Genomic DNA, 23,014 nt, shown 5'->3' on the forward strand with positions numbered 1-23,014 from the left:
GACTGACTTAAATGTTGAACTGAAACTGACAGTGGGACGTAGATGGTGATAACTGACCTCATTCTCTCTCTCTTCTCTAGTTATAACAGTGTAGATGTGAATAACTGACCCCTCTCTCTCTCCTCTCTAGTTATAACAGTGTAGATGTGAATAACTGACCCCTCTCTCTCTCCTCTCTAGTTATAACAGTGTAGATGTGAATAACTGACCCCTCTCTCTCTCTCCTCTCTAGTTATAACAGTGTAGATGTGATAACTGGTATAGATGGTGATAACTGACCCCTCTCTCTCCTCTCTAGTTATAACAGTGTAGATGTGAATAACTGACCCCTCTCTCTCTCTCCTCTCTAGTTATAACAGTGTAGATGGTGATGACTGGTATAGATGTGAATAACTGACCTCATTCTCTCTCTCTAGTTATAACAGTGTAGATGGTGATAACTGGTATAGATGTGAATAACTGACCTCATTCTCTCTCTCTCTCTCTAGTTATAACAGTGTAGATGTGAATAACTGACCCCTCTCTCTCTCTCCTCTCTAGTTATAACAGTGTAGATGGTGATGACTGGTATAGATGTGAATAACTGACTCATTCTCTCTCTCTAGTTATAACAGTGTAGATGTGAATAACTGACCTCATTCTCTCTCTCTAGTTATAACAGTGTAGATGGTGATGACTGGTATAGATGTGAATAACTGACCTCATTCTCTCTCTCTAGTTATAACAGTGTAGATGGTGATGACTGGTATAGATGTGAATAACTGACCTCTCTCTCTCTAGTTATAACAGTGGGACCTGTGTAGATGGTGATAACTGGTATAGATGTGAATAACTGACCCCTCTCTCTCTCTCCTCTCTAGTTATAACAGTGTAGATGGTGATGACTGGTATAGATGTGAATAACTGACTCATTCTCTCTCTCTAGTTATAACAGTGGGACCTGTGTAGATGGTGATAACTGGTATCGATGTGAATGTGCTCCAGGCTTCGCTGGGCCAGACTGCAGGATCAGTACGTATTGACACTACCTATACTCTCTCTCCCCTGCCTCACCCATCTTCCCTCGCCCCTCTTCACCCTGCCTCACCCATCTTCCCTCTTCACCCTGCCTCACCCATCTTCCCTCTTCACCCTGCCTCACCCCTCTTCACCCTGCCTCACCCATCCTCTCTCTCCCCTGCCTCACCCATCTTCCTTCACCCTGCCTCACCCATCTTCCCTCTTCACCCTGCCTCACCCATCTTCACCCTGCCTCACCCATCTTCCCTCTTCACCCTGCCTCACCCATCCTCTCTCTCCCCTGCCTCACCCATCTTCCTTCACCCCTCTTCACCCTGCCTCACCCATCTCCCCTCACCCCTCTTCACCCTGCCTCACCCATCTTCCCTCTTCACCCTGCCTCACCCATCTTCACCCTGCCTCACCCATCTTCCCTCTTCACCCTGCCTCACCCCTCTTCACCCTGCCTCACCCATCTTCCCTCTTCACCCTGCCTCACCCATCCTCTCTCTCCCCTGCCTCACCCATCTTCCTTCACCCCTCTTCACCCTGCCTCACCCATCTTCCCTCTTCACCCTGCCTCACCCATCTTCACCCTGCCTCACCCATCTTCCCTCTTCACCCTGCCTCACCCCTCTTCACCCTGCCTCACCCCTCTTCACCCTGCCTCACCCATCTCCCCTCACCCCTCTTCACCCTGCCTCACCCATCTTCCCTCTTCACCCTGCCTCACCCATCTTCACCCTGCCTCACCCATCTTCCCTCTTCACCCTGCCTCACCCATCTCCCCTCACCCCTCTTCACCCTGCCTCACCCATCTTCCCTCTTCACCCTGCCTCACCCCTCTTCACCCTGCCTCACCCATCTTCCCTCACTCTCTCCCACCCCTGCCTCACCCATCTTCCCTCACCCCTCTTCACCCTGCCTCACACTCACTCTCTCCCACCCTGCCTCACCCATCTTCCCTCACCCCTCTTCACCCTGCCTCACCCTCTCTCTCCCACCCCTGCCTCACCCATCTTCCCTCACCCCTCTTCACCCTGCCTCACCCTCACTCTCTCCCACCCCTGCCTCACCCATCTTCCCTCACCCCTCTTCACCCTGCCTCACCCATCTTCCCTCACTCTCTCCCACCCCTGCCTCACCCATCTTCCCTCACCCCTCTTCACCCTGCCTCACCCTCTCCCACCCCTGCCTCTCTCCCCCGGGGATGAGGAGTGGGGACAGTCTAGCCGGCTAATTATCGGAGCTTTGGGCATCGGGCCATTTCCGGCCTCACCGGGCCAGCCTCGATCTTGGCCTTGGCCCTGTCACTGTCACTGTTGGGCTCTGGATTACACACACACACACACTGGGGCAGACTGGCTTACGAGGCCAACAGCTAATCAACCAATCAGTGTTGTTTTACACACACCCACACATAGCGGTGCTCTCTGACCGTGATTACTCAGATTGTTTTCCCTCTGAAAGGCTTTCAGATGGTTTCTACATTCCTCCTGTCTGTTCACAAGGCTTTGTTCTGCAGGTCCAGCCTGCAGCTCTCTACATGCTGCTAATGATCATGGCTCTAATGTAGAGGGAGATCCTGGGTCTGGTGGAGGAGGAGGAGGAGGAGGAGGAGGGGAGATCCTGGGTCTGGTGGAGGAGGGGAGATCCTGGGTCTGGTGGAGGAGGGGAGATCCTGGGTCTGGTGGTGGAGGAGGAGGAGGGGAGATCCTGGGTCTGGTGGTGGAGGAGGAGGAGGGGAGATCCTGGGTCTGGTGGAGGAGGAGGGAGGGAGATCCTGGGTCTGGTGGAGGAGGAGGGGAGATTGATAATACATCTGGGCTGATTTAGAGACGGTTTGCTAGTCTGTTGGTGACTGTTTGCTAGTCTGTTGGTGACTGTTTGCTGGTCTGTTGGTGACTGTTTGCTGGTCTGTTGGTGACTGTTTGCTGGTCTGTTGGTGACTGTTTGCTGGTCTGTTGGTGACTGTTTGCTGGTCTGTTGGTGACTGTTTGCTGGTCTGTTGGTGACTGTTTGCTGGTCTGTTGGTGACTGTTTGCTGGTCTGTTGGTGACTGTTTGCTGGTCTGTTGGTGACTGTTTGCTGGTCTGTTGGTGACTGTTTGCTGGTCTGTTGGTGACTGTTTGCTGGTCTGTTGGTGACTGTGCTGTGGTTTGAGAAGTCGGCTCACAAATCGAACTGTCTTTGTTGATCATAACGAGAGTGTTCCTGACCCCTGTTTTATTCTCTCCTGTGTGTGTTTTAGATATCAACGAGTGCCAGTCTTCTCCCTGTATCTTTGGTTCCAGCTGTATTGATGAGATCAATGGCTATCGCTGCCTGTGTCCCCAAGACAGAGCTGGACCACGCTGTCAGGAAGGTAGGTTAACACAGGCTGCCTGTGTCCCCAAGACAGAAGGTAGGCTGGTTAACACAGTCAGTCTGGAAGGTAGGCTGGTTAACTCAGTCAGTCTGGAAGGTAGGCTGGTTAACACAGTCAGTCTGGAAGGTAGGCTGGTTAACTCAGTCAGTCTGGAAGGTAGGCTGGTTAACACAGTCAGTCTGGAAGGTAGGCTGGTTAACTCAGTCAGTCTGGAAGGTAGGCTGGTTAACTCAGTCAGTCTGGAAGGTAGGCTGGTTAACTCAGTCAGTCTGGAAGGTAGGCTGGTTAACTCAGTCAGTCTGGAAGGTAGGCTGGTTAACTCAGTCAGTCTGGAAGGTAGGCTGGTTAACACAGTCAGTCTGGAAGGTAGGCTGGTTAACTCAGTCAGTCAGTCAGGTAGGCTGGTTAACTCAGTCAGCCAGTTAGGCTGGTTAACTCAGTCAGTCTGGAGAGCCTTCATCGTTGTGATTGTTTTATGTCCTTGTGTTTCAGTGACACAGAGGCCGTGCTCGGTGAACGGTCGTCTGACCCCTGAAGGAGCTAAGTGGGATGAGGACTGCAACACCTGTCAGTGTTTTAATGGGAAGGTGGTGTGTACCAGGGTACGTACGAACTACTCTCTTACCTTTTATCGACCTGGGTTTTCTCTCGAAGAACCTTACCTCGTGCAATGGAACCAATAGAATAGTCACAAAAGTGCAACCTGCCTATCTGACGCTGAAACTATTTGAAATCAAATAAATACTACTTGAACCCAGGTAGATTTTTGAGTCTTATTGTGTGGACCTTGATTGGGTATTTTGTCTCGTTGTTTTCCAGATGTGGTGTGGTCCTAAGTCGTGCCGGGTCAGCGGTGGGGTCAAAGGTCGAGGCAGCGGAGGTGGCGGAGCCGGGTGTCGGTCTGGTCAGAGCTGTGTACCAATCAGGGAGGAGCAGTGTTTTGTCCGACCGTGTCTGAATCTTGGGGAGTGCCTCCCCTCCTCCCCACCAACCACCAAATGTCACCCCAGCTCCGGTTACCACGACAACAGCTGTTCCAACATCACGTTTACGTTCACCAAGGAGACCATGCCCAGGGTGAGTCGGTCCTTCTCCCTCCTCTTCTACTGTTCAACTCACACCCCTATTCCATATAGTGCACTACGCAGTGTCTTACCTGTCCTCCACCGCCCGGCTGCTCAGCCCTCTGCTCTCGGCCCTGCGCTCTCGGCCCTGCGCCTCTCGGCCCTGCGCCTCTTGGCCCTGCGCCTCTCGGCTCCTCTGTCACTCTCTAACTCAATATGGCTGCGTTTACACAGGCAGCCCAATTCTGATCTTTTGGCCAAATATCAGCAAAAAAGATGATCTGATTGGTCAAGACAATATCAAAATTACGCTGCCTGTGTAAACACAGCCAACTGTGACAGATCGGGTTCTGAACAAACACACACCTCGCTCCGAGCTAAACCAGCTCCCGACCGGTTAGGGAATGTTTTCCAGTCCAACTCCAACTTGCTCTTGATAGGTTCAGTCAGTTCCCGTTATAGGGACGAGAAAAGGGGACTTTCTCATTTTGTGTCCCTGTGCTGTTTCCATCCAAATCAGATCACATTTTATTTGTCACATGCTTTGTTAACAACAGGTGTAGGGTAACAGTGAAATGCTTACGGGCCCTTCCCAACAATGTAGAAAAAATAATATCACAAGGAATAAATACACAATGAGTAACAATAACTTGACTATAAACACGGGGTACCAGTACTGAATCGATGTGCAGGGATACGAGGTCATTGAGGTCGATAAACACGGGGTACCAGTACTGAATCGATGTGCAGGGGCACGAGGTCATTGAGGTCGATAAACACAGGGTACCAGTACTGAATCGATGTGCAGGGGTACGAGGTCATTGAGGTCGATAAACACAGGGTACCAGTACTGAATCGATGTGCAGGGGTACGAGGTCATTGAGGTCGATAAACACGGGATACCAGTACTGAATCGATGTGCAGGGGTACGAGGTCATTGAGGTCGATAAACACGGGGTACCAGTACTGAATCGATGTGCAGGGGTACGAGGTCATTGAGGTCGATAAACACGGGGTACCAGTACTGAATCGATGTGCAGGGGTACGAGGTCATTGAGGTCGATAAACACGGGGTACCAGTACTGAATCGATGTGCAGGGGTACGAGGTCATTGAGGTCGATAAACACGGGGTACCAGTACTGAATCGATGTGCAGGGGTACGAGGTCATTGAGGTCGATAAACACGGGGTACCAGTACTGAATCGATGTGCAGGGGTACGAGGTCATTGAGGTCGATAAACACGGGGTACCAGTACTGAATCGATGTGCAGGGGTACGAGGTCATTGAGGTCGATAAACACGGGGTACCAGTACTGAATCGATGTGCAGGGGTACGAGGTCATTGAGGTCGATAAACACGGGGTACCAGTACTGAATCGATGTGCAGGGGTACGAGGTCATTGAGGTCGATAAACACGGGATACCAGTACTGAATCGATGTGCAGGAGTACGAGGTCATTGAGGTCGATAAACACGGGGTACCAGTACTGAATCGATGTGCAGGGGTACGAGGTCATTGAGGTCGATAAACACGGGGTACCAGTACTGAATCGATGTGCAGGGGTACGAGGTCATTGAGGTCGATAAACACGGGGTACCAGTACTGAATCGATGTGCAGGGGTACGAGGTCATTGAGGTCGATAAACACGGGGTACCAGTACTGAATCGATGTGCAGGGGTACGAGGTCATTGAGGTCGATAAACACGGGGTACCAGTACTGAATCGATGTGCAGGGGTACGAGGTCATTGAGGTCGATAAACACGGGGTACCAGTACTGAATCGATGTGCAGGGGTACGAGGTCATTGAGGTCGATAAACACGGGGTACCAGTACTGAATCGATGTGCAGGGTACGAGGTCATTGAGGTCGATAAACACGGGGTACCAGTACTGAATCGATGTGCAGGGGTACGAGGTCATTGAGGTCGATAAACACGAGGTACCAGTACTGAATCGATGTGCAGGGGTACGAGGTCATTGAGGTCGATAAACACGGGATACCAGTACTGAATCGATGTGCAGGGGTACGAGGTCATTGAGGTCGATAAACACGGGGTACCAGTACTGAATCGATGTGCAGGGGTACGAGGTCATTGAGGTCGATAAACACGGGGTACCAGTACTGAATCGATGTGCAGGGGTACGAGGTCATTGAGGTCGATAAACACGGGGTACCAGTACTGAATCGATGTGCAGGGGTACGAGGTCATTGAGGTCGATAAACACGGGGTACCAGTACTGAATCGATGTGCAGGGGTACGAGGTCATTGAGGTCGATAAACACGGGGTACCAGTACTGAATCGATGTGCAGGGGTACGAGGTCATTGAGGTCGATAAACACGGGGTACCAGTACTGAATCGATGTGCAGGGGTACGAGGTCATTGAGGTCGATAAACACGGGGTACCAGTACTGAATCGATGTGCAGGGGTACGAGGTCATTGAGGTCGATAAACACGGGGTACCAGTACTGAATCGATGTGCAGGAGTACGAGGTCATTGAGGTCGATAAACACGGGGTACCAGTACTGAATCGATGTGCAGGGGTACGAGGTCATTGAGGTCGATAAACACGGGGTACCAGTACTGAATCGATGTGCAGGGGTACGAGGTCATTGAGGTCGATACTGTACATATACAGTGACTTTTTCCACATTTTATGTGAAAGGCTTTTTCTAAAATGGATTAAATTGTTTGTTTTTTCCTCATCTACACACAATAACCCCATAACGACGTCACAATAACCCCATAACGACGTCACAATAACCCCATAACGACGTCACAATAACCCCATAACGACGTCACAATAACCCCATAACGACGTCACAATAACCCCATAACGACGTCACAATAACCCCATAACGACATCACAATAACCCCATAACGACGTCACAATAACCCCATAACGACGTCACAATAACCCCATAACGACGTCACAATAACCCCATAACGACGTCACAATAACCCCATAACGACGTCACAATAACCCCATAACGACGTCACAATAACCCCATAACGACGTCACAATAACCCCATAACGACGTCACAATAACCCCATAACGCGTCACAATAACCCCATAACGACGTCACAATAACCCCATAACGACGTCACAATAACCCCATAACGACGTCACAATAACCCCATAACGCGTCACAATAACCCCATAACGGCGTCACAATAACCCCATAACGACGTCACAATAACCCCATAACGACGTCACAATAACCCCATAACGGCGTCACAATAACCCCATAACGACGTCACAATAACCCCATAACGACGTCACAATAACCCCATAACGACGTCACAATAACCCCATAACGACGTCACAATAACCCCATAACGACGTCACAATAACCCCATAACGACGTCACAATAACCCCATAACGACGTCACAATAACCCCATAACGACGTCACAATAACCCCATAACGACGTCACAATAACCCCATAACGACGTCACAATAACCCCATAACGACGTCACAATAACCCCATAACGACGTCACAATAACCCCATAACGACGTCACAATAACCCCATAACGACGTCACAATAACCCCATAACGACGTCACAATAACCCCATAACGACGTCACAATAACCCCATAACGACGTCACAATAACCCCATAACGACGTCACAATAACCCCATAACGACGTCACAATAACCCCATAACGACGTCACAATAACCCCATAACGACGTCACAATAACCCCATAACGACGTCACAATAACCCCATAACGACGTCACAATAACCCCATAACGACGTCACAATAACCCCATAACGACGTCACAATAACCCCATAACGACGTCACAATAACCCCATAACGACGTCACAATAACCCCATAACGACGTCACAATAACCCCATAACGACGTCACAATAACCCCATAACGACGTCACAATAACCCCATAACGACGTCACAATAACCCCATAACGACGTCACAATAACCCCCATAACGACGTCACAATAACCCCATAACGACGTCACAATAACCCCATAACGACGTCACAATAACCCCATAACGACGTCACAATAACCCCATAACGACGTCACAATAACCCCATAACGACGTCACAATAACCCCATAACGACGTCACAATAACCCCATAACGACGTCACAATAACCCCATAACGACGTCACAATAACCCCATAACGACGTCACAATAACCCCATAATGACAAATAATTTTGTTTTTTTAAGACATATCATCTAAGTATTCAGACCCTTTAATCAGTACTTTGTTGAAGCACCTTTGGCAGCAATTACAGCCTCTGGTCTTCTTGGGTATGACGCTATAAGCTTGACACACCTGTATTTGTGGAGTTTCTCCCATTCTTCTCTGCAGATCCTCTCAAGCTCTGTCAGGTTGGATGGGGAGCGTCGCTGCACAGCTATTTTCAGGTCTCTCCAGAGATGTTAGATCGGGTTCAAGTCCAGGCTCTGACTGGGCCACTCAAGGACATTCAGAGACTTGCCCCGAAGACACTCCTGTGTTGTATTGGCTGTGTGCTTAGGGTTGTTGTCCTGTTGGAAGGTGAACCTTCGCCCCAGTCTGAGGTCCTGAGCGCTCTGGAGCAGGTTTTCATCAAGGATCTCTCTGTTCACTTTTCCCTCGAACCTGACTAGTCCTCCAGTCCCTGCCACTGAAAAACATCCCCAGAGCATGACGCTGCCACCACCATGCTTCACCGTAGGGATGGTGCCAGATTTCCTTCAGAAAAGGTTTTTCTCTGCTAAACCATTCGTTGAGGATGAGGAGAGACGGGGACCGCAGAACACTGTCACTGTCTGAAGCTAAAGCTGTCACGCTTGTTAGGCAACTGCAGAGTGATGAGGCTTTGTTCTGATGGAGTCGCCAGCCGTCCTGTTGCAGCTTAGATTCACATGATCTCCTCTGTGTGTGTGTTCTGACATTCATCTCACAATAATCCTACATTGCGGCCACAGTATTAACTCAGTCTCTTGACAGCTGTTATGGATGATGTAGCTTGGGCTTCAGATGAAGAACACCCATAAAACCTCTATACCCAGGCGGTGTCAGAGGAAAGCCCTAAAAAATGATCAAAGACTCCAACCACCCAGGTCCTAGACTGTTCTCTCTGCTACGGTGAGCCACACTGCTGAACCAAGTCTGGAACCAACAGAACCTGAACAGCTTCTACCTCCAAGCCATTAGACTGATAAATAGTTAGTCCGGGTACCAATTGGTTACCTATTTAAACTACCTGCATTGACCCTTTTGTACCAACTCTTGAGTCATCACATACACTGCTGCTACTGTTTATTATCTATCCTGTTTCCTAGTTACTCTACCTACAGTGTATTCTGGGAAGTATTCAGATCCCTTCCCCTTTTTCCACATTTTGTTACGTTACAACCTTATTCTACAATGGATTAAATAAATGTTCCTCATCAATCTACACACAATACCCCACCTGTACCCCTGCACATTGACTCGGTACCGGTTCCCCCTGTATATAGCCTCCACATGGACTAAGTACCGGTACCCCCTGTATATAGCCACAACATTGACTCTGTACCGTAACACCCTGTATATAGCCTCCACATTGACTCTGTACCGGTACCCCCTGTATATATTCTCCACATTGACTCTGTACCGGTACCCCCTGTATATAGCCTCCACATTGACTCTGTACCATAACACCCTGTATATAGCCTCCACATTGACTCTGTACCGTAATACCCTGTATATAGTCTCCACATTGACTCTGTACCGTAACACCCTGTATATAGTCTCCACATTGACTCTGTACCGTAATACCCTGTATATAGCCTCCACATTGACTCTGTACCCTAATACCCTGTATATAGCCTCCACATTGACTCTGTACCGTAACACCCTGTATATAGCCTCCACATTGACTCTGTACCGTAATACCCTGTATATAGCCTCCACATTGACTCTGTACCGGTACCCCCTGTATATAGCCTCCACATTGACTCTGTACCGTAACACCCTGTATATAGCCTCCACATTGACTCTGTACCGGTACCCCCTGTATATAGCCTCCACACTGACTCTGTACCGTAATACCCTGTATAGAGCCTCATTTTTGTTATTCCTATTGTTACTTTTGTATTGTTACTTTTTGTTTTAGTCTACTTTGTAAATATTTTCTTAACTCTTCTTGAACTTTACTGTTGGTTAAGTAAGCATTTCATGTTACACTTGTGACAAATAAAGTTCATTTTGATAATGACAAATCGAAAACAGGTTTTTAGAAATGTTTGCGAAATGTATTAAAAAAAAATATTCAGACCCTTTGCTATGAGATTCGAAATTGAGCTCAGGTGCATCCTGTTTCCATTGATCATCCTTGAGATGTTCCTAAACTCAGAAAAAAACTAAACGTCCTTTTTTCAGGACCCTGTCTTTCAAAGATAATTGGTAAAAATCCAAATAACTTCACAGATCTTCATTGTAAAGGGTTATAACACTGTTTCCCAGGCTTGTTCAATGCAAAAACACTGGAGAAGTTTATCCACACATCTCCATTTTGGATAGATAACTCTTCATGTTTGTTTAGTGTTTTTCCAATTTTCACAGAAGTGGATTCTTCAAATTCATTTGAGCTGATTTCTGACATGCTGTTCCTTTTTCCATAGTTCTGTATTGTAGTGATTCACCATAGTGAAGTCGTAGGCTCAGGTTTCCTGGGTCTCTATGTTTGATTCACCATAGTGAAGTCGTAGGCTCAGGTTTCCTGGGTCTCTATGTTTGATTCACCATAGTGAAGTCGTAGGCTCAGGTGTCCTGGGCCTCTATGTTTGATTCACCATAGTGAAGTCGTAGGCTCAGGTTTCCTGGGTCTCTATGTTTGATTCACCATAGTGAAGTCGTAGGCTCAGGTTTCCTGGGTCTCTATGTTTGATTCACCATAGTGAAGTCGTAGGCTCAGGTTTCCTGGGTCTCTATGTTTGATTCACCATAGTGAAGTCGTAGGCTCAGGTTTCCTGGGTCTCTATGTTTGATTCACCATAGTGAAGTCGTAGGCTCAGGTTTCCTGGGTCTCTATGTTTGATTCACCATAGTGAAGTCGTAGGCTCAGGTTTCCTGGGTCTCTATGTTTGATTCACCATAGTGAAGTCGTAGGCTCAGGTTTCCTGGGTCTCTATGTTTGATTCACCATAGTGAAGTCGTAGGCTCAGGTTTCCTGGGTCTCTATGTTTGATTCACCATAGTGAAGTCGTAGGCTCAGGTGTCCTGGGCCTCTATGTTTGATTCACCATAGTGAAGTCGTAGGCTCAGGTGTCCTGGGTCTCTATGTTTGATTCACCATAGTGAAGTCGTAGGCTCAGGTTTCCTGGGTCTCTATGTTTGATTCACCATAGTGAAGTCGTAGGCTCAGGTTTCCTGGGTCTCTATGTTTGATTCACCATAGTGAAGTCGTAGGCTCAGGTTTCCTGGGTCTCTATGTTTGATTCACCATAGTGAAGTCGTAGGCTCAGGTGTCCTGGGTCTCTATGTTTGTGGTTGGATAGGTTTCTCCATTTCTCTTAGGTTTTGACGTTCTCCATCAAACCATTTGTCATTGTTGTTCATTTTCTTAAGTTGTCTGCTTGAAATCTCTAGGTTAGATAGTACATTTGACCTTTCAGTTTCCCTGTTTGTTTTCTAATGGCAAGTTTACAACTTCACTATTACAGTGAAATGTTTTGTCCAGGAAGTTGTCTAAAAGGGATTGAATGTGTTGTTGCCTAATTGTTTTTGGTAGATTTCCACACTACTTTCCTTTCATCTGTAGCATTTCTTAATGTTATTCAGTTCCTTTGACTTTGATGACTGATGATTTGAGTATTGCTCTGTTCAGGTAGACTGTCCCTCTCTATCTCTACCTCCTCTGTCCAGTGTGTAATTTCTCTCTCGTCTGCGTATTGAGGCAGTGTGTAACTTTCTCTCTCCTCTCTCTCTCCAGGGTCTGAGTATCGAGGCAGTGTGTAAGCAGCTGAGACAACTCTATGTGCTGAATAATGTGTCCTCTGAGTATTCTGTTTCCATAACCTGTGACCCTTCGACCTCCGCCAGCAACGAGATCCATCTCAGCATCGTAAGTCACATCTTGTCACCTGTGTGTGTGTGTGTGTGTGTGTGTGTCTTGGGGTTAAAAGCAAAAATACATATTTCTGTGGACTGTAAGGAAAATAAGAATGTACAGTCGTGGCCAAAAGTTTTGAGAATGACACAAATATTAATTTTCACCAAGTCTGCTGCCTCAGTTTATATGATGGCAATTTGCATATACTCCAGAATGTTACGAAGAGTGATCAGATGAAATGCAAAGTCCCTCTTTGCCATGCAAATAAACTGAATCCCCCAAAAACATTTCCACTGCATTTCAGCCCTGCCACAAAAGGACCAGCTAACATCATGTCAGTGATTCTCTCGTTAACACAGGTGTGAGTGTTGACGAGGACAAGGCTGGAGATCACTCTGTCATGCTGATTGAGTTTGAATAACAGACTGGAAGCTTCAAAAGGAGGGTGGTGCTTGGAATCATTGTTCTTCCTCTGTCAACCATGGTTACCTGCACGGAAACATGTGCCGTCATCATTGCTTTGCACAAAAAGGGCTTCACAGGCAAGGATATTGCTGCCAGTAAGATTGCACCTAAATCAACCACACTTTTCTCCAGGAAAAACCTCAGGGACAGACTGATATCCTGCAAAAGGTACAGGCATTGGACTGCTGAGGACTGGGGTAAAGTCCTTTTTCTCTGATGAATCCCCTTTCCGATTGTTTGGGGCATCTGGAAAAAAGCTTGTCCGGAGAAGACAAGGTGAGCGCTACCATCAGCCCTGTGTCATGCCAACAGTAAAGCATCCTGAGACCATTCATGTGTGGGGTTGCTTCTCAGCCAAGGGAGTTGGCTCACTCACAATTTTGCCTAAGAACACAGCCATGAATAAAGAATGGTACCACACAGCCATGAATAAAGAATGGTACCAACAAATCCTCCCAGAGCAACTTCTCCCAACCATCCAGGAACAGTTTGGTGACAAACAATGCCTTTTCCAGCATGATGGAGCCATAAGGTAAAAGTGATAACTAAGTGGCTCGGGGAACAAAACATCAATATTTTGGGTCCATGGCCAGGAAACTCCCCAGATCCTAATCCTATTGAGAACTTGTGGTCAATCCTCAAGAGGCAGGTGGACAAACAGAAACCCACAAATTCTGACAAACTCCAAACATTGATTATGCAAAGAATGGGCTGCCATCAGTCAGCATGTGGCCCAGAAGTTAATTGCCAGGGCGGATTGCAGAGGTCCTGAAAAAGAAGGGTCAACGCTGTTGGGTCAAAGTTGTTGCCAATAACAGCCTTTGACACTTATGAAATGCTTGTAATTATACTTCAGTATTCCATAGTAACATCTGACAAAAAATATCTAAAGACACTGAAGCAGCAAACTTTGTGGAAATGAATATTTATGTCATTCTCCAAACTTTTGACCACGACTGTCTGCAAAGTGAAGCATGAAGGATCTCACTTAGTCTTCATAAATCTGCCTTTTCACACCACGGAGCAGAGCTGTACTGGACTGGCCTGGTTACGCCGTAGACAGTCATGCATGATTTTACAATTTGTGTTCTATTTAATTGTCACCGCGCTCCGGATAATAGTTACAGATACGCTGGCTGTTGTGAGATGTAGTGTTTCGCTGAAGACAGAAAACAACAACAACCATTCTAATCTGATAAACATAAATCTGAAGACACGGTATATCAAGACCTCCAATAACCTTTCCCCTTTGGTCCTCGTAAAGTGTCTCCTGCTGATCTAGAATCAGGTGTTTGCCTTTTTAGCTCATAATGAAGTAAGATTAAATGGCGATGTGGACCTGAGCCTAGATCAGCACCCCTTATTATGAATACGGGCCCCGATGAAGCAGAATCACTTTTCCCTGTGTGTTGTAGGGATGGACACGGTGACTCCAATAACCCAACAGACATTAGTTATTATTCCAATACTTGCGAGAGTAATCATTAAAAAAATAATGTTCACAATGAAATGGCTTTCACTAAATTAAATTGTCTTTGTGACATTGCAGCGCACAATTATATTATGATGTAAGCAAACGGCACCCAAGTCGCACAGGCAGAAAGTCCAAGTTATACGTTTTATTTGATTTATCTACATGCATTTTGACTCTCCTGATATCCGAAAAAATATCATATTATTCGAATAGTAGTGAAATGATTTCAAATGCCCATCCCTAGTGTTTTTCTATCAGTACACAGAAGATACAGCTAACCTATAAAGGACCTAACATATACCCAACCAGTATAACACCCCCCCCTCTCTCTCTCTTCAGTACACAGAGGCCCACCCGATGGACAGATCCCCTATAAAGGAGATAACAGATAGGCTCGCCGATCTGGTGTCTAAACACCATGGCAATAACAGCATCATCAGCGCCATCGCCAAGGTCCGTGTGCAGCGGAGGCCTAGCGCAAGCCAGACGGGTACGATACACTCTCTATCACACACACACACACACACACACACACACACACACACACACACACACACACACACACACACACACACACACACACACACAGCCAGACAGGTACAAAACACACACACACACACAGCCAGACAGGTACAAAACACACACACACACACAGCCAGACAGGTACAAAACACACACACACACACACACACACACACACACACACACACACACAGCCAGACAGGTACAAAACACACACACACACACACAGCCAGACAGGTACAAAACACACACACACACACACAGCCAGACAGGTACAAAAACACACACACACACACACACACACACAGCCAGACAGGTACAAAACACACACACACACACACACACACACACACACACACACACACACACACACACACACACACACACACACAGCCAGACAGGTACAAAACACACACATACATGCTAGTCATTTAGCAGACGCTCTTATCCAGAGCCACTTAAAGTTAATGCATTCATCTTAAGATAAGTGGTTGTCTCACCAAGCTATCACAGACATAGAAATTAAATCTGTCCTCAATAACGTAGCTATCAGTAGAGTCAGCTAGAAGGGTGGGGTGGGGTCAGGTGCAAGTGCTGGTTAAGTGTTTATTTTGTATTATTTTGGGGGGTCGAGGTGAGGAGGAGGATAATTTAAGGTACTGTTTGTAGAGGTCGGGTTTCAGATGTTTTTCAGAAGATGGGCAGGGAATCTGCTGTCCTAGCTTCAGGGGGAAGATGGGCAGGGACTCTGCTGTCCTAGCTTCAGGGGGAAGATGGGCAGGGACTCTGTTGTCCTAGCTTCAGGGGGAAGATGGGCAGGGACTCTGATGTCCTAGCTTCAGGGGGAAGATGGGCAGGGACTCTGATGTCCTAGCTTCATGGGCAGGGACTCTGCTGGGGGAAGATGGGCAGGGACTCTGCTGTCCTAGCTTCAGGGGGAAGATGGGCAGGGACTCTGCTGTCCTAGCTTCAGGGGGAAGATGGGCAGGGACTCTGCTGTCCTAGCTTCAGGGGGAAGATGGGCAGGGACTCTGCTGTCCTAGCTTCAGGGGGAAGATGGGCAGGGACTCTGATGTCCTTGCTTCAGGGGGAAGGTGGACAGGGACTCTGATGTCCTCGCTCCAGGGGGAAGATGGACAGGGACTCTGATGTCCTTGCTTCAGGGGGAAGATGGACAGGGACTCTGATGTCCTAGCTCCAGGGGGAAGATGGACAGGGACTCTGATGTCCTAGCTTCAGGGGGAAGATGGGCAGGGACTCTGATGTCCTAGCTTCAGGGGGAAGATGGGCAGGGACTCTGATGTCCTAGCTTCAGGGGAAGATGGGCAGGGACTCTGCTGTCCTAGCTTCAGGGGGAAGATGGGCAGGGACTCTGCTGTCCTAGCTTCAGGGGGAAGATGGGCAGGGACTCTGATGTCCTAGCTTCAGGGGGAAGATGGACAGGGACTCTGATGTCCTAGCTTCAGGGGGAAGATGGACAGGGACTCTGCTGTCCTAGCTTCAGGGGAAGATGGGCAGGGACTCTGATATCCTAGCTTCAGGGGGAAGATGGACAGGGACTCTGATATCCTAGCTTCAGGGGGAAGATGGACAGGGACTCTGATGTCCTAGCTTCAGGGGGAAGATGGGCAGGGACTCTGCTGTCCTAGCTTCAGGGGGAAGATGGACAGGGACTCTGATGTCCTAGCTTCAGGGGGAAGATGGGCAGGGACTCTGCTGTCCTAGCTTCAGGGGGAAGCTGGTTCTACCATTGAGGTACCAGGACAGATACGTAAGAGCTTGGGTTGGGCTGACCGGGAGCTGCCCTCCCGTAGGGTTGTGAGGGCCAAGAGACCTGAGGTGGCAGAACGGAGTGCTCGGGTTCGTGTAGGGTTGATCATAGCCTGAAGGTAGGGAGGGTCAGTGGACTCAATTGGCTGAGTGAATGAATGGGACCAGGGGACTCAATAGGCTGAGTGGGACCAGTGGACTCAATAGGCTGAGTGAATGAGTGGGACCAGTGGATTCAATAGGCTGAGTGAATGAGTGGGACCAGTGGACTCAATAGGCTGAGTGAATGAGTGGGACCAGTGGACTCAATAGGCTGAGTGAATGAGTGGGACCAGTGGACTCAATAGGCTGAGTGAATGAGTGGGACCAGTGGACTCAATAGGCTGAGTGAATGAGTGGGACCAGTGGACTCAATAGGCTGAGTGAATGAGTGAGCTCAATAGGCTGAGTGAATGAATGGGACCAGTAGACTCAATAGGCTGAGTGAATGAGTGGGACCAGTGGACTCAATAGGCTGAGTGAATGAGTGGGACCAGTGGACTCAATAGACTGAGTGGGACCAGTGGACTCAATAGGCTGAGTGAATGAGTAGGACCAGTGGACTCAATAGGCTGAGTGAATGAGTGGGACCAGTGGACTCAATAGGCTGAGTGAATGAGTGGGCTCAATAGGCTGAGTGAATGAGTGGGACCAGTGGACTCAATAGGCTGAGTGAATGAGTGGGACCAGTGGACTCAATAGACTGAGTGAATGAGTGGGACCAGTGGACTCAATAGGCTGAGTGAATGAGTGGGACCAGTGGACTCAATAGGCTGAGTGAATGAGTGGGACCAGTGGACTCAATAGACTGAGTGGGACCAGTGGACTCAATAGGCTGAGTGAATGAGTGGGACCAGTGGACTCAATAGACTGAGTGAATGACTGGGACCAGTGGATTCAATAGGCTGAGTGAATGAGACCAGTGGACTCATTAGGCTGAGTGAATGACTGGGACCAGTGGACTTATTAGGCTGAGTGAATGAGTGGGACCAGTGGACTCAATAGGCTGAGTGAATGAGTGGGACCAGTGGACTCAATAGGCTGAGTGAATGAGTGGGACCAGTGGACTCAATAGGCTGAGTAAATGAGTGGGACCAGTGGACTCAATAGGCTGAGTGAACCAGTGGACTCAATAGGCTGAGTGGGACCAGTGGACTCAATAGACTGAGTGAATAAGTGGGACCAGTGGACTCAATAGGCTGAGTGAATGACTGGGACCAGTGGACTCATTAGGCTGAGTGAATGACTGGGACCAGTAGACTCAATAGGCTGAGTGAATGAGTGGGACCAGTGGACTCAATAGGCTGAGTGAATGAGTGGGACCAGTGGACTCAATAGGCTGAGTGAATGAGTGGGACCAGTGGACTCAATAGGCTGAGTGAATGAGTGGGACCAGTGGACTCAATAGGCTGAGTGGTTGACAGTCGTCCACAGAGAGGAGGCAGAAGCTTGAAATTTAGTAGAAAGTGGCTTTAGCAGCGAACAAACAGAAGGTAGAGAGGGGAGTGAAAGGATGATAGGACCTCCAGAAGTTTAGTTTTCCTCAATTTTTTTGCTCAGTTGCCCGCAGCCCTGTTCTGTAAGCTCACAATGAGTCACTCAGCCACGGAGCAGCAGGAGGGGAGGGCCGGGCCGGGGGGAAAGGGGACAGTGCGAGTCATAGGATGTAGAAAGGGAGGAGAGTAGGGTCGACGAGGCAGAATCAGGGAGACAGAGACTAAATAGTGATCAGAGACCTGGAGGGAGGTTGCAGTGAGATTAGTAGGAGAACAGCCTCTAGTGAAGATGAAGTCAAACACATTGCCTGCCTTGTGAATGGGGGGGGAGGGGGGCTGGGAAAGGTCAAGAGGCAAGGAGGGGAAAGTGGTTTTAAAGAAATTAATCAAAGATTGACGTCGGGAGGTTGAAGTCGCCAAGTACGAAGAGAGGTGAGCCATCGTCAGGAAATGAGCTTATCAAGGTGTGAAGTTCATTGTGGAACTCTCCAAAGACACCTGGTGGGCGATAGATGACAATGTTAAGCTTGAGTGGACAAGTGACAGTGACAGCATGGAATTCAACTGAGGAGACGGACAGGTGAAAGAGAGAGAAAAGAAAACATCTCCACTTAGGAGAAATGAGTAGCCCTGTGCCACCGCCGGCAACGACCAGATCATCTCCGACTATGAGAGAAAACATAGTCAGATGAAGAGAGAGCAGCTGGACTAGCAGTGTTCTCCGGGGTGATCCATGTCCCTGTCAGGGCCAGAAAGTCAAGGGACTGAAGTGCAGGTTAGGCTGAGATGAACTCAGCGTTCTTGACTGCAGATCAGGAGTTCCAAACGCTGCCAGAGACCCATAATGCCACATGGGTTGTGCTCGCAGGGTACACTACATTAGAAGGTTGCAGCCAAGGGGAGCGTCTGTAGGGAGCCTACATGGACAGGTGCGAACAGGTATAGAAAACACACACACAGTTGGCAAAGCTTCAAAAGGGCAATATGAGAATGTGTAAATAACCAGGTAAGATACTCAAGGGAGAGAGTGATGTGAAGCCCTCCTCTGTCCTTCCTTGAGTAACTCGGCAGATCAACTCTGCAGAACAGTCTTTGTTTCGGCGACGGTCTTAGTTCGACAAAACCTCCACTGACAGCTGCCGCTGAGAAACACACACTACCTCTACCACACACACACACACACACACACACACACACACACGCTGGTCTCTCTTTCGGTGTCTCGGTCTCTTGCTCTCGGTCTCGGTCTGCTGGTCTCTTTCGGTGTCTCGGTCTCTCTCTCTCTGCTGGTCTCTCTTTCGGTGTCTCGGTCTCTCTCTCTCTGCTGGTCTCTCTTTCGGTGTCTCGGTCTCTTGCTCTCGGTCTCTCTCTGCTGGTCTCTCTTTCGGTGTCTCGGTCTCTCTCTCTGCTGGGCTCTCTTTCGGTGTCTCGGTCTCTCTCTCTGCTGGTCTCTCTTTCGGTGTCTCGGTCTCTCTCTCTGCTGGGCTCTCTTTCGGTGTCTCGGTCTCTCTCTCTGCTGGTCTCTCTTTCGGTGTCTCGGTCTCTCTCTCTGCTGGGCTCTCTTTCGGTGTCTCAGTCTCTCTCTCTCTGCTGGGCTCTCTTTCAGTGTCTCGGTCTCTCTCTGCTGGTCTCTCTTTCGGTGTCTGTCTCTTGCTCTCTGTCTCGGTCTCTCTCGGCTGGGCTCTCTTTCGGTGTCTCGGTCTATCTCTGCTGGTCTCTCTGCTGGGCTCTCTTTCGGTGTCTCGGTCTCTCTCTCTCTGCTGAGCTCTCTTTCGGTGTTTCGGTCTCTCTCGACTGGTCTCTCTTTCGGTGTCTCGGTCTCTTGCTCTCTGTCTCGGTCTCTCTCTGCTGGGCTCTCTTTCGGTGTCTCGGTCTATCTCTGCTGGTCTCTCTCTCTGCTGGGCTCTCTTTCGGTGTCTCGGTCTCTCTCTCTCTGCTGGGCTCTCTTTCGGTGTCTCGGTCTCTCTCTCTCTGCTGAGCTCTCTTTCGGTGTTTCGGTCTCTCGACTGGTCTCTCTTTCGGTGTCTCGGTCTCTTGCTCTCTGTCTCGGTCTGTCTCTGCTGGGCTCTCTTTCGGTGTCTCGGTCTATCTCTGCTGGTCTCTCTCTCTGCTGGTCTCTTTCGGTGTCTCGGTCTCTCTCTGCTGGTCTCTCTTTCGGTGTCTCGGTCTCTCTCTGCTGGGCTCACTTTCGGTGTCTCGGTCTCTCTCTGCTGGGCTCTTTCTGTGTCTCGGTCTCTTGCTCTCTGTCTCGGTCTCTCTCTGCTGGGCTCTCTTTCGGTGTCTCGGTCTCTCTCTGCTGGGCTCTCTTTCAGTGTCTCGGTCTCTCTCTGCTGGGCTCTCTTTCGGTGTCTCGGTCTCTCTCTCTGCTGGTCTCTCTTTCGGTGTCTCGGTCTCTTGCTCTCTGTCTCGGTCTCTCTCTGCTGGGCTCTCTTTCGGTGTCTCGGTCTATCTCTGCTGGTCTCTCTCTCTGCTGGTCTCTCTTTCGGTGTCTCGGTCTCTCTCTCTCTGCTGGTCTCTCTTTCGGTGTCTCGGTCTCTCTCTCTCTGCTGGGCTCTCTTTCGGTGTCTCGTCTCTCTCTCTCTGCTGGGCTCTCTTTCAGTGTCTCGGTCTCTCTCTGCTGGTCTCTCTTTCGGTGTCTCTGTCTCTTGCTCTCTGTCTCGGTCTCTCTCTGCTGGGCTCTCTTTCGGTGTCTCGGTCTATCTCTGCTGGTCTCTCTCTCTCTGCTGGTCTCTTTCGGTGTCTCGGTCTCTCTCTCTGCTGGGCTCTCTTTCGGTGTCTCGGTCTCTCTCTGCTGGGCTCTCTTTCGGTGTCTCGGTCTCTCTCGACTGGTCTCTCTTTCGGTGTCTCGGTCTCTCTCTGCTGGTCTCTCTGTGTCTCGGTCTCTTGCTCTCTGTCTCGGTCTGTCTCTGCTGGGCTCTCTTTCGGTGTCTCGGTCTATCTCTGCTGGTCTCTCTCTCTGCTGGTCTCTTTCGGTGTCTCGGTCTCTCTCTGCTGGTCTCTCTTTCGGTGTCTCGGTCTCTCTCTGCTGGGCTCACTTTCGGTGTCTCGGTCTCTCTCTGCTGGGCTCTTTCTGTGTCTCGGTCTCTTGCTCTCTGTCTCGGTCTCTCTCTGCTGGGCTCTCTTTCGGTGTCTCGGTCTCTCTCTGCTGGGCTCTCTTTCAGTGTCTCGGTCTCTCTCTGCTGGGCTCTCTTTCGGTGTCTCGGTCTCTCTCTGCTGGTCTCTCTTTCGGTGTCTCGGTCTCTTGCTCTCTGTCTCGGTCTCTCTCTGCTGGGCTCTCTTTCGGTGTCTCGGTCTATCTCTGCTGGTCTCTCTCTCTCTGCTGGTCTCTCTTTCGGTGTCTCGGTCTCTCTCTCTCTGCTGGTCTCTCTTTCGGTGTCTCGGTCTCTCTCTCTGCTGGGCTCTCTTCGGTGTCTCGGTCTCTCTCTCTCTGCTGGGCTCTCTTTCAGTGTCTCGGTCTCTCTCTGCTGGTCTCTCTTTCGGTGTCTCTGTCTCTTGCTCTCTGTCTCGGTCTCTCTCTGCTGGGCTCTCTTTCGGTGTCTCGGTCTATCTCTGCTGGTCTCTCTCTCTCTGCTGGTCTCTTTCGGTGTCTCGGTCTCTCTCTCTGCTGGGCTCTCTTTCGGTGTCTCGGTCTCTCTCTGCTGGGCTCTCTTTCGGTGTCTCGGTCTCTCTCGACTGGTCTCTCTTTCGGTGTCTCGGTCTCTCTCTGCTGGTCTCTCTGTGTCTCGGTCTCTTGCTCTCTGTCTCGGTCTCTCTCTGCTGGGCTCTCTTTCGGTGTCTCGGTCTATCTCTGCTGGTCTCTCTCTCTCTGCTGGTCTCTCTTTCGGTGTCTCGGTCTCTCTCTGCTGGGCTCTCTTTCGGTGTCTCGGTCTCTCTCTCTGCTGGGCTCTCTTTCGGTGCCTCGGTCTCTCTCTGCTGGGCTCTCTTTCGGTGTCTCGGTCTCTCTCTGCTGGGCTCTCTTTCGGTGTCTCGGTCTCTCTCTGCTGGGCTCTCTTTCGGTGTCTCGGTCTCTCTCTCTCTGGGCTCTCTTTCAGTGTCTCGGTCTCTCTCTGCTGGTCTCTCTCTCTGCTGGTGTCTCGGTCTCTTGCTCTCTGTCTTGGTCTCTCTCTGCTGGTCTCTCTCTCTCTGCTGGTCTCTCTTTCGGTGTCTCAGTCTCTCTCTCTGCTGGTCTCTCTTTCGGTGTCTTGGTCTCTCTCTGCTGGGCTCTCTTTCGGTGTCTCGATCTCTCCCTCTCTGCTGGGCTCTCTTTCGGTGTCTCGGTCTCTCTCTGCTGGGCTCTCTTTCGGTGTCTCGGTCTCTCTCTCTGCTGGGCTCTCTTTCAGTGTCTCGGTCTCTCTCTGCTGGTCTCTCTGCTGGTGTCTCGGTCTCTTGCTCTCTGTCTTGGTCTCTCTCTGCTGGTCTCTCTCTCTCTGCTGGTCTCTCTTTCGGTGTCTCGGTCTCTCTCTCTGCTGGTCTCTCTTTCGGTGTCTCGGTCTCTCTCTCTGCTGGGCTCTATTTCGGTGTCTCGGTCTCTCTCTCTGCTGGGCTCTCTTTCGGTGTCTTGGTCTCTCTCTGCTGGGCTCTCTTTCGGTGTCTCGATCTCTCCCTCTCTGCTGGGCTCTCTTTCGGTGTCTCGGTCTCTCTCTCTCTGCTGGGCTCTCTTTCGGTGTCTCAGTCTCTCTCTCTGCTGGGCTCTCTTTCGGTGTCTCGGTCTCTCTCTCTGCTGGGCTCTCTTTCGGTGTCTTGGTCTCTCTCTGCTGGGCTCTCTTTCGGTG

General features: G+C 49.5%; 1 protein-coding gene across 3 annotated transcripts in view; it reads left to right on the forward strand.

The window, feature by feature from the left end:
* LOC112236561 (protein jagged-1b) overlaps positions 1-23,014 on the forward strand; it is a 114,861-nt gene that overhangs the window by 86,607 nt on the left and 5,240 nt on the right. For all 3 annotated transcript variants that reach the window (XM_042305658.1, XM_042305659.1, XM_042305660.1), the window contains 6 exons: positions 926-1,011; positions 3,251-3,364; positions 3,860-3,969; positions 4,187-4,444; positions 12,378-12,509; positions 14,776-14,926. In XM_042305658.1, the coding sequence (XP_042161592.1) occupies positions 926-1,011; positions 3,251-3,364; positions 3,860-3,969; positions 4,187-4,444; positions 12,378-12,509; positions 14,776-14,926 (851 nt within the window). The remainder of the gene's footprint in view (positions 1-925; positions 1,012-3,250; positions 3,365-3,859; positions 3,970-4,186; positions 4,445-12,377; positions 12,510-14,775; positions 14,927-23,014) is intronic.

The sequence above is a fragment of the Oncorhynchus tshawytscha genome, linkage group LG24 (assembly GCF_018296145.1).
Source record: "Oncorhynchus tshawytscha isolate Ot180627B linkage group LG24, Otsh_v2.0, whole genome shotgun sequence".
NCBI classification, from domain to species: Eukaryota; Metazoa; Chordata; class Actinopteri; order Salmoniformes; family Salmonidae; genus Oncorhynchus; species Oncorhynchus tshawytscha.